This window comes from Monodelphis domestica, chromosome 5 (genome assembly GCF_027887165.1).
Source record: "Monodelphis domestica isolate mMonDom1 chromosome 5, mMonDom1.pri, whole genome shotgun sequence".
Lineage (NCBI taxonomy): Eukaryota > Metazoa > Chordata > Mammalia > Didelphimorphia > Didelphidae > Monodelphis > Monodelphis domestica.
The window spans coordinates 7,610,593-7,622,381 of NC_077231.1; the positions used below are offsets into that span (position 1 = coordinate 7,610,593).

Consider the following 11,789-nt stretch of genomic DNA (forward strand, 5'->3'; position numbering starts at 1 on the left):
TGGCAGCTGCCGATCAAGCATCCTGAGGCCTGGGTGGGTGGGGGATAGGGGAGTAGTCTGACTTCTCTGTGGTGATAAGAGAGCTTTTGGTGTGGATGTGGAAGAGAAGACGCTTTTGCAGAGTCAGGGGAATGATGGGAAGGGTGATTTTTGGATGCTGCCCCTGCCCCTATGTTTAAGAGGATCTGCTTGCCCCTACGGCTTATCAGGGCTGTAGGGTGAGGGAGTTACTATAAAAATAGTAAGGGTGCATGCCTAGGTCCTGAGGCGCCGGGAACCTGAGCATGGTCAGAGCTGGAGCAGTTTGGCTTTCTGTTCCTTTTTAAACAGTCATTACTTTGATATGGAGCAAGGAAATTATTAGTGGTCGTTCCCCCCCCCCCCCCCCCTTGGGTTTGCTTATGCAAAATAAACACAAAGAAAATTACTGATGATTTTGAAATGTGAAAAATAATTCCAGAGGACTCTGTATCTAAGGGCTGATAGTGCCCAAATTTCCTTTCTTTTTGATGAAGAAAAGAGATGGAACCACTTGCTTCAGCTTGATGGACTGGAGGTGAGACTGCAAACCTTTGTTCTGTCTCACTTTGCAAATTTAAAAAATGCATTTGAAGGTTTTTTCAGGTGGTAATTTGTAGTTTGAATTTCTTCTTTTTAAAATGGAAACCCTTACTTTCTTAGTAACATTTAAAAAAACAAACAAACCCTTACCTTCCATCTTAGAATCAATACTGTGTATTGGTTTCAAGGCAGAAGAGTGGTAGGCAATGGGGGTCAAGTGACTTGCCCAGGGTCACACAGCTAGAAAGCATGATTCCAGATTTGAACCCAGGGCCTCCTGTGTCTAGGCCTAGCTCTCACTCCACTGAACCAACCAGCTGCCTGCCTGCCCTTAGTAACAATTCTTAAGACAGAAGGGCAAGAGCTAGGCAAACAGGCTATATGACTGCCTAGAGTCACACAGCTTGTCTGAGGTCAGATTTGAACCCAGGTCCTTCCAACCCTATCCTGGTGCTCTGTCCATTGAACCACTTAGTTTGCCCTGGCCCTTCTCCTTTCATAGGATAGCCTCTCTATATGTAATAGTAATGATAATCATAATACATAGCATCTGCTATGGACTGTCTTCAGTCTGACTCTCTTCTATTTGCTAAGCATTTTCTAAATGTTCTCTTATTAAACTCTCACAACAACTCTGGGAGGTGGGTGTTATGATTCCCACTTTAGAGTTGAGGAAATTGAGTATAAATGACTTTCCCAGGGTCACACAGCAGGAATGTCTGAGGCCAAATTTGGTATGTTTCTTCTTTTGAAAACTTAATATCCTTTGTTCATTTGTCTATTGGGGAATGGCTTATAATCTGATATATTTATGTCAATCCACTATAGATTTTGGATATCAAAATTTCATCAGTTACTTGAACACTCCCCCACCCCAATCTTGTTTTTCCTGATGTCTGCATTGATTGTACTTTGCATCCATTTTAAAATTTCAAATATTAACCTTCAAATTATGAGGGGATTGCTTTTTCTCAGACTTAGTTTTTGGCTTTGGGGATTTCCTTTTCAGTATTTTCCCCGTCCCCAAAGTTTGATTTTTGAGCCCTTCTTCCCTGTAGCCACAGACGGGGCTGCCTTCATGCCTAGCAACTGTCACCTCCTTGGGATCAGAGAAATTGCTGGCTCTTACACCAACTTCTGTGCAAAGAGCAGCTGAGAGCGAGCACCTGTGTCCAGGACAAATGGATAGAGCTGGAGTTTATTTTGAAAGCAGCCAGCTGCTCTGGCTTCCTTTTCCGGCCCCTTTAGGACAGTAGTATTTTGGATGTGTGCAGCATCTTTCATCTAGATGGGAGTGTTTGTTCTTGAGTAGGGGCTGTTGGGCATAGGGCACAGGGCTAGATGAGGAGAACATCCCACACATTAGTCGAGGTGTTTGGCGGTGGTGGAAAAACAGAAACACCAACTGGGGGTGGAGCTGTGAGATAATCTGGGCATGCAGTGGTGGAAATACTTGGATTGACGCTGTGAGAGAGCAGAAAATGATGAGCCTTTTGACCCAGAGCTTCCCTTGCCAGGTGTGTGCCCAGAAGATCAGGGAGATTCCATCTACTGCAAAGCATGTTAAACAGCCCCTTTTGTAGAAGCAATGAAACAGTGAAGACACGGTGACGCCTGGGAAGATGACAGGTGGGCCAACCCAAATGACATGAACCAGGCAGACACATGGCATCGCCACTGACCTCATGCAGTGGGAATAGGAGCAACTCTCATTCCAGTGGTCAAGCTTGTCCCCAGAGAAGAGGAAATCGTATCTCCCACCTTGTAGAGATGGGTACCTGGCAATGAAGGTGACCTTTCAGTAAAAGTACTGAAGGACCTCCACACTTTAAAAGCCCTTGATATAGATGTGACCCAAAAGGCATGAATAATTTTGCTGCCCTGAAACTAGTGCTTTTTGTCTGAAGACCTACAGAACTTTGCTTATGATTAGTTCATGAGACCTTTTACTTAGTGCTGGTCTTTGACAGGTGCTGAATAATAGGCAGCCTCTGTCTGCACCTCCTAAGAGGGAATGGAATAGGGATCTTCTCTCTAAGGCAATTTAGACAACTCCTTTTGCCTGTGAGATCCTGGTTCTCTTGGTGCTGATCCAGCCACCAAGAGACTTTGGGATCATCCCAACCTTTGTGTGTACTCCAGGCAGAGTGATGGTTGAGTTAGATCTCAGGGCCTCTGAGCTTCCTTCTAGTGAGAATTGACATCTTCATTCCTTTCTCTGTTGGATGCTGACAAATGGTGGCAGGTGAGAAGCTTGATAGAATTCACTTCTCTGAAGTTACTTAATCTTGATTCTTGTTGGGAGTCATCAAATGTACAGGGAACTGGTTCTGCTGTCCCAAGGCATGAAGCAGAACAGAGGGATGCCTTCCCCAGCTTGGATTTGGCCAAGAGCATGGTGGTGATGCTCATTCCACCTTGGCCTGCTGCCTCTTAAAAGGCTTGGCTGTGTAGGCCTGGTTGGCTGCTGGGTTCCAAAGCTGCATCTTTTATAAGCATCCCATGTGTTGACCATCCACCCATCCACCTAAATCCACCCCCTACATCCCTTCTTGACACATGAACACATCCTTATAACCCTTCACATAATCCCAAATGTGCTGATTTTCTCAGTACGTTTTTATTGATAATGTCTTGTTTCTTTATTGCCTCTCTTCTTCACTCCTTTAGTATAGTCAGTGGCCTTCTGTTTGGTCCCTCAGGTTTAGGTCTCTAAACTACGGTGAGCTTCTCCTGGCCCAGAGATGGTTCTTGCCTGGCCTCCCATATCTGATCCATTTTTTCACCCTGCCTCTCCCCCATGTCTGCTATGCTGCGGGGATGTTGACCCTTCTTGCTGTCACTTGGACATAACTCTGAACTTTTGCCCGTCCGCCATCCCTGGAGTTGCTTCTTAGTGTCATGGGCTGCTCAGACCCCCCCTTGGGGAGAGGGCTCACTGGCTGTCCCTTCCTTCTCAGATCCCTTTTACAAGATCTCTCTCTCGTGTGCATGGTCCCATTAGACTTGTGCTCCTTGAGGGCAGGTCCATTGCTTTGGTCTGTCTTTGTGTCCCTGGTGCTTCCTAAATACTTCCTGGCTGCCTGCCTGGCTCAATTTCCCAGTGTATCCCTCCTCTTGTTCTGTCCTAGGAGGCATTCCTTAAAACAGAATAGAAAAAGAGAAAAGAAAAAAAACAGTTCTGTAAAATGAACCTTTGAAGAAATGGGACATCCCTTTTTGTGGTGTTCACACCCAAGTCCATCCTCCCCTCCTGCCCGTCTCTGCAGACCAGCAGGGAAAGCTGCCGCCTTTTCTTCTCCCCTCTTTGGGGGTCCTCTCAGCCATTCTACTCTCACTCCGTGTATTGGGGCTATGCTTGGTTTTTATCATCTCCTTTTCTCAAACCTAGTTGGGAGCCCTTTTCTGGGTCTTGTTCTCCTTGGCCATGAAGTAGTTTCCAAACCTCAGAAATGCAGTACACAGGCTTACACATGAAACCGGTTACATCAGTGTACAGTTATCAGACTATTAACAAGGTTGTGGACCCCGGGGCAGGATGGCCTGTCCCTGTGGTGAATAGAAAGCCTTTTGATGGATCCCATTGAGTATGGTTCCTCTTCATAGCAAAGATTCAGAGGAAGTCATGTAATTTAGACAGTGCATGTATTGAGCACTCTGAATATTCTGGCATATTTCCTGCTGTCACGACACTCGTTATTCTGGGAAAGGGAACCTGTTGTTAGCCCTGAGGTGTGCCTGTGACTTCTCTCTTCACCCTTGCAATTTTCCCTGTGTGTGCGGAGAGAGTTCCTGACCCAGGCCACTCTTGCGGCTTTTGTCTTTGTCTCAGAGCCTTCTTCAGTGCCTGGAAGACCATTATGAGATCAGAACCATCTTGAATTGCCAGTACTTGCTTCCTGTTCAGCCTCCTCCAAGTGCACCTTTCCCCTGCTCCTGCCTTCTAGAGATGGGTTCTTGCTCTCACGGGCCACAGAGTTGGACTTGATCTCAAGGGACCTCCCTTCACTCCCAGCCAGCCCCAAGATGTCCCAACTGTGTTGCCCTCGGTTTCATCCTGACCCTTTCCTGTCTGGCGCCCTCTGCTTTCTGAGGTGTGTGGGGCTTCTGGGGCCTCCGGTGTGAGGTTTTGCCATGCCCTTTTCGGAGCTGCTCATTCGTCTTCGGTGTCCACCTTTCACCCGACTCACTGATGCTGGCAGGCGGACTGAGGATAGCCCGATAGGTCTCAAGCCTGTTGGGAGTAGGGTCTGCAACTCCAGGCATGTGAAGTCTTGCCTGAACAGAATGGGCAGAGAAAAATGGAGGCTGTTGGCTGTGCGCTCCCTTTTCTCTTCTCATCATCTCCTACCACTGCCTTTGATAGCATTCCATGCTATCTTTCCACGGAGATTGCTCACTCTGTCGTTCCCATTCTCTCACTAACCTTAATAATAGTAAAAAGAATAGCAGCACTTTAGGGCTTGCAACCGTAAAAGCCTTTGGGAGGGCTTTGCTAGTATTATCCCTATTTACAGATTAGGAACACACAGAGGTTAGGTGACTTGTCTGGGCTGACACAGTTAGTAAGTATCTGAGGATGGCTTTGAATTCCAAGCCCAGTGTTGGACCTTCTTGGACCACCAGCTGCCTCCGAATCTTTAGTATTTCCCCATCTGCTGGCTGCTTCCCTGCTGCCTACCAACATGTCTGACCATCCTCAAAGCCCTTATTGAGGCGACCATCACTTCTCCTTATCATCGCACATGTCTCCTTCCTTTTGTAGTGATGTGCTGTGAGACAGCATCTCCAGTGCCACTAGCACCGCATCATTCAGTTGAACCGGAATTACCAAGGCTTTATGATGATGGACCAGGTTTGGTGGCCTCTTCTAGCCTCCTTGACTCTTCCCTCTTCAGGTTTCCCATCCCTGCTCTCTCCTGGCTCTTCTCTTCCATGTACGACTGCCCTTTGCTCAGTCTTAAGCCAGCCTGTTCCTGTCAAAGGTGGGTCCTCTTCTCTTCCTCTGTGCTGTCGGCCTTGTGGACCTCCTCAGGTCCCATACGTTTGGCTGCTGTCTCCGGGCAGATGGTTCTCAGATCTGTTTATCTCTTTCTTGGCCTCCCCTCTTCTCTTGGACGTTTCAAACCAAGAATCTCACGGTGTCCAAAAAGGTCTTCCACACTTTCTTATTCCCGACAGTTGCCATCATTCTTGGAGGCTGCCAGGCCCACAATGCATCTCCGCGGCATCCTCGACTTCTCTCTCGTGACCTCCTGCTTGGACTCTCACCGTTCCTGCTGGCTTGTCCCTTTGGCTCAGTTCCTCTTGCGCTCTTTACCAAAGTATGTTCTCTGACCACTCGGGGAATTCTGTGGCTTCCTTCCCTCCAGGATCCGCTGTGAACCACTGTGTTTGGCTTGAAAGCCCCTCTATGTAGTCAGTGACCCATTCCTGAAGGGGGATTTGGCCACGGGCATGGCGGTGCTCCCTGCCGCTCACACTCCCCTCCGACCTCTGGCCTTTCCCTGACAGTTTCCCCCGCTTGGCTCCGATCCTGCGTGTCCTGCAGGAAGCCTTTCTGATGCCCTCACCTGACCCTCCCTGCTCGGCCTCGAGGCGCGTCGTTGTTGGTGTGTCGTCTCCCGTGACAGACGGAGGGTGAGAGGTGCCTGCTTTGCCTTTGTGTGTCGAGCACTTGGGGCAATGCCTGGCCCACGGTAGGTGCTCAGGGAATGCTTGTGGACGGTGATGACGATTCTTGCTGTGGAGAAGCAGCAGCCCCCCTTCGTTGCGCCCCACGCACAGTAGGTGACTTCAGGGAGGGAGCGAAGGTGATGTGACCAGGAGGGGTTCATGGACAAAGTGGGCAAGAGGCTCCTTAGGGAGGACAGCCTGTAGGTGGACACGAAGCCTGTTGAAGGTTGGCCTTTGGCTCTGGCTGGACTTGAGAGGCGCTGTCAGGAGAAGCGTGGCCAAAGGGCCGCTGCTGAGGCTCTCGGGGCCCCTGCTGCCTGGATGGAAGAGGGAGCTGCATGTTCTCCAGGGGGTCCGTTTACTTCAGTGGAAACCGATGTCCCTCCAGCGACGCTGGGCGCCGTCCGCGGACGTGGGAGTCATTCCTGCTGTCAGCATGGCTTCTTAGAGCAGAAAGTAAATGAGATCGAAAGCAGAGTCCGAATGTGCCGTTGGACCGGCTCGATCTGGGCACATTGAGCGAGCTGTTAATGAAACGGCAGATCGTGCACCGCCCACACGAGGAGGCTTTCATTTACAAGCTCAGCAAGTGCCCGTCCCCTGCCGTCGCACGAAGGGAAAGCTCTTGAGGGCACCTATTTGTGGGACACCAGAGAGAGTCGAGGAGCCAGAGAGAAGAAGGAGCAACAGAGTCCCCGTGACATTCGGGAAAGTCGCCAACCGCCATCCTCATCGGGCAGGACGGTGGCCACGTGGCTGCTCGTACGGTCTCAGGAGCCTCGAGAGGACCTAGGAATGGCGTGAAGTGAGACGGAAGAGGGGCAGCCGCTGGCCGGGACCTGCGTGTCCCTGCTGGAATCCATGCTCTGAAGGAGGCAGAAGAACAATGGCCAGGCTGCCTCCTCTGCTGACATCTGGCTACCTCAAACCTCCCCAACGTGGCGGGGGCGCTCTTTTTTCTTTTTTGAACCAGTTTCCACATAAGTTATCTGAGCGTATATGATCTAACTTTTTTTGCTTAGAAGTCTTATTTTTCATAGAGTTCTTTCACATCCTCCTCCTAAATAGTGCGTCTTTGCTAGGAGAGTCCCTCGGCCAGGCTTTCAGGGTCTGCGCCTCTCTTGAAGGAAGCACTTCTTAAATGCCTACCTGTCTGTCTAAGTTGTCTCCCTGCTCCACTGTAGTGCTGTTGGGAGCAAAGTGTCTTATTCGATAATGCCACAATCTTGTTGTCGCCGTGTCTGAGGTTTCCCTGGCTCTGCTCCGTTCACAGAAGTCTCTCTGGCTCTTTCTGAAACCCTCCTACAGCACAGTAGCATTCCAGCACCAGCGTGTATCTACTTGGTCACACAGCTAGGGAGGAGGGTGTGAGGCAGATTTGAACCCGGGACCTCTTATCTGCGGGCCGGGCTCTCCATCCCCTGAGCCACCCAGCTGCCTCCTGTGTGGGGAGCATTCTTGATGAGAGGCGTGGGGGACCAGGTGGGTCTCACAGGGAATGTTGCTATTATAAGGGGAGTAAAGCCCTGCCTGAAGGCTCTTTTCCAATGTGGCTTCATCCATTCTTACATTAAAATTCTTCAGGAAAGATAAAGTAGCAGAAAGCCACCTTTTCTTTTTCCTTTAAACCTTTCCCTTCCATCTTAGAATCAGCGCTGTGTATTGGTTCTAAGGCAGAAGAGCAGTAAGGACAGCCCATGGGGTGGGGCTCAAGTGATTTGCCCAAGGTCACCCAGCTAGGACGTGTCTGTGGCCAGATTTGAACCCAGGACTTCCCACTCTTGATCTGCCAAGTCATCTAGCTGTCCCCTTCAGTGACCTGACCATAAATATTGTAGGTGACACACTGTGATCCAGGAGAGCCCCCACGCGGTGTGTCCTCCATGGCTCACCCCAGGGCTGTGGCCCCTCCATCTCTCCCTTGCATGGCTGCGTCCTGCCTTTTTGTAGTCCGTCGAGTGTGGGGGCGCTGCCTCGGGTGCTGGGCCAGTGGGAGACCCAGGAAGGACAGAGCCCTGGGGCCTGGGTGTGTGCTCCCCTTTTGGGGCTCCTGCGGGGGAATGGCTGACCTTGCATTGAGCTCAAACAGTGGGTTCTTTGCTGCGGAGTCGGCCAGGAGGCTCCAGAAGGAGACGGCCATTGGCTCGGGGGCCTCTGCAGGCCCGGCGCTTAGGGCTCCGCGCTCCCCCCTTTGTGTTTCTCTGACCTTTTGGTCCTTTCCTTCTCCCCACTTAGAAGTCGGCCAGAACAGCATGTGGATCTCGACCGACGCGGCAGCCTCTGTCCTGGAGCCTCTGAAGGTGGTGTGGGCCAAATGCAGCGGCTACCCCTCCTACCCTGCCCTGGTGAGTGAGCCTCCTGCCCGGAGGAGGCCCGCGTGGCCCTGCTGCTGGGGTCCTTTGGCAGGAGGCCTTGGTGAGAGGCGTCGCGGTTCGCCCCACTCTCAGACTGCCTCTCGCGCCCTTCCTTTCGCGCTCCTTTCTCCCTGTCTCGCCTTGTGCTTCACCGCAGCACCTCCAGCAGCCCCCCAGTTCCCACCCATCTCGGGGGGGGGGCAAGATCGCACCCCGTGGCAGGGGCTGGCCCTTGGCCCTCTCACTGCCCTGTCCTCCTCCTCCCCCCTTTGCAGATCATTGACCCCCAGATGCCTCGCGTGGCCGGCCATCACAATGGCGTCACCATTCCGGCCCCTCCGCTGGACGTGCTCAAGGTTGGAGAGCAGATGCAGACCAAGGCCGATGAGAAGCTCTTCTTAGTCTTATTTTTTGACAATAAAAGGAGCTGGTGAGTTACGCTGGGGAAGGTCAGGGGATTCCTGGCCACTCTGGGCGAGCTGTCGGGGCCCGGTGCTGGGAGGGAGCTCTGGTCCGGGTACGGTCTTTTTCCCCAAACCTTCACCTTCCATCTTACGATCAGTACTAAGGATTGATTCCAAGAGAGAGGTAAGGGCTAGGCAATTGGGGTTAATGGACTTGCCCAGAGACACATAACAAGGAAGTGTCTGAGACCAGACTGGAACCCGGGACCTCCCGTCCAGTGAGCCGCGGAGGTGCCCTGCTGTGGTGTAGTCTGGTCAGACCCTCAGTCTTTTTTTTTTTCCATTTAATGAAAAAGAGGCAACCCTTTCCAAATGGACGGTTGGACTTTGGCCTAGACGGAAGTGCTTTGGGGACGGAGGCATTCACGAGATGCTTTGGGGCAGTAGTCTTAAAGAAATGTGTGTGCTGTGGGGCGGGGGCGTGTGGAAGGCCCCCGCCCCGTCAGAATGGGGCAAGTTAAGTGAAATCTCCCTGGAAGTGGGAGTAGTTGGGACGCAGAAGGCCCAGGTCTTCGGCCGGAGCCCTCCTTGTGCCCGCCCTTGGACATGGCCAAGAGCTGCCCTTTAGTTAGAGAGCCGTCCCGGCCCAGCCTGAGTCCTCTCCCTCCCCTTCTTTTTAAAGGCAGTGGCTTCCGAAGTCCAAAATGGTGCCCCTTGGAATCGACGAGACAATAGACAAGTTGAAGATGATGGAAGGCCGGAACTCGAGCATCCGCAAAGCTGTGAGGATCGCCTTCGATCGGGCCACCAACCACCTGAGCCGTGTCCACGGCGATCCGGTCAGTGACTTCAGCGACATTGACTAGGCGCCCGGCCCAGCCGCGACCCCGAGCAGGCCTCAGGGGCTTGGACTCTCTTCTTCCAAAGGAATGTATCGAAGATCTAGCCCGTAATCATTGATGGATTCAGTGGCCGAGCACGGCTCTCTGCTCGCCATTGCCCCGTTGATTAATGATTGTATCATTGCGTTGCTGCCGGGAGGAGCCTTCACAACCCTGCTCCGAGTGTCTTGTCCATAGTGTCCCTAAACCGCTGTACATAGGTGTATATTGTTCAGAACTTAACTTATTCTGGTTTTTAGTAGGAGTTCCTTCATTCTTTCTTTGTCCCCAGCTAGGGGTGGGGTGGGGTGGTTTTACTTCCATGTTTTCTACCTGAACTGGGTACCCGAGCACCACTTTCCAGCCCCGCCAAACCCGAGAGAGGACCCGGTGACATCCCAGGCGTAGGCGTCTGTCGGCTTCAACCCTCTGGTCTCCAATATGGTGCTGCTTCTCTTACTTTCCTGGGTCTGTGGCTTTTTTTTAAAGACTTTTGAATGTTTTAATAATTTTTGTAAATCATCCTCTTTGCACAGAGTACCGCTTATTTAATAAGACTGATGTAAATTTACAATGACAAAAAGTGTATTTTAAGAAAATGACCTTATTTTGAAGGCTACTCTGTGGAAAGAGGTGGAGAGTCAATTTATGCTATGTACATCACTTGCAAATCACCAAAAACACTCCATTGCTGCCCACTGTGGCTCGCGGGAGCCTCCTGTTCTTTTCTACTCTTGTGTTGGACGCGGCTCTAAGCCCGTTCTTTCCCCCCAATCTTTTTCTCATCTAGCTCCCTCCAGAGTCTCCTCCCATCCATCTTCATTTTTTTCCTAGGCGTGCCTCCCTGTGATTTATTTATTGTAGAAAGTATTAATTTGCTTTATAATGAAAAATAAATTTGAAAAAAGGCATTTTTATACAGGCACATGAGCGTTCAACTTGCTATGGGAGAAACGTGTATCACAATTGTTGTCAAAAGGACCCGGTGGCTTGTGTGTAATTTGGTTTTTGTAACTTGTAATCTTTTGTTTACAATGAGGGGATTTCTGTAACTCGTTTTAATTTAGAACACTTTGGTAGCAATAGAAACTTTGGATACATTTTTGTATGGTACATGTGATGTATATAGAATTAGTACTTTATTTTTCTTTTTCAGAGGTAAAGCATTATGTTAGGGAAAGAGGAGGGGGGGTTTCCAGAACTGCATTTTTTATATTAAAAAATAAAGTCAGGATTTGGATTGTTGTGGCCACTTTATTCTTACGTTCACTGACATGCGGAGTTCAGAGCAGTGGGAAGGAAGGACGACATCAGGAGTGCGGTGGGCGAGCGGCCCGTGGTGGAATGCCTTCCCTGCGCCGCGCCCAGGTGGCCGCCCCTGCCGCCGCCGCCACACTCTGCCGACACACGCCTGCGGAGAGCCTCGGCGCCATCCGGGGAGCGAGTATTTTTCATCTTCAGAAGATCGCACTCAACCTTGGTTAATCTCAGATTTTCATTTTAAAGGGTCATTCAGTTACTTTAAAACTAGCTTTTGATGTTTCTTTTTTAAATTCTCCATTGTTTGTAATACCCCCTTAGAAGCTTTGAAAATAAAAACCAATTCTTTACGCACCTGTGTCTTCCCTTTGGCAGTTTTGCCTCGAGCAGATGCTGTGTGGGGCCACTTCTGGTCTCCCACATGCTCTCCCCCTGGCCTGGGGTGAGAAACCTGCCGTGTGGGCTGTGCCCGTGGCACGGGACCCACCCGAGAGGTGCTAGAGGGCCGCCACGGCCCTGGCACCTTCTCTGTGCCAGGCGCTGGGGGGGGGGCAAATGGGTCACACAGCGGCCTGAGGCCATGGAGAGCATCTCCACACGGGGTTGCCCTTCAGGAAGGAACAGATGAGGCTGTGTGCCGGTTGGAGAGAGCT

General features: G+C 50.9%; 1 protein-coding gene across 2 annotated transcripts in view; it reads left to right on the plus strand.

The window, feature by feature from the left end:
* BRD1 (bromodomain containing 1) overlaps positions 1-11,486 on the plus strand; it is a 74,219-nt gene extending 62,733 nt beyond the window's left edge. For both annotated transcript variants that reach the window (XM_001363036.4, XM_007502517.3), the window contains exons 11-13: positions 8,473-8,582; positions 8,867-9,021; positions 9,678-11,486. In XM_001363036.4, coding sequence (XP_001363073.1) covers positions 8,473-8,582; positions 8,867-9,021; positions 9,678-9,861 — 449 coding nt within the window. In that variant the 3' untranslated portion in view covers positions 9,862-11,486. The remainder of the gene's footprint in view (positions 1-8,472; positions 8,583-8,866; positions 9,022-9,677) is intronic.
* The last annotated feature ends 303 nt before the right edge of the window (positions 11,487-11,789 follow it).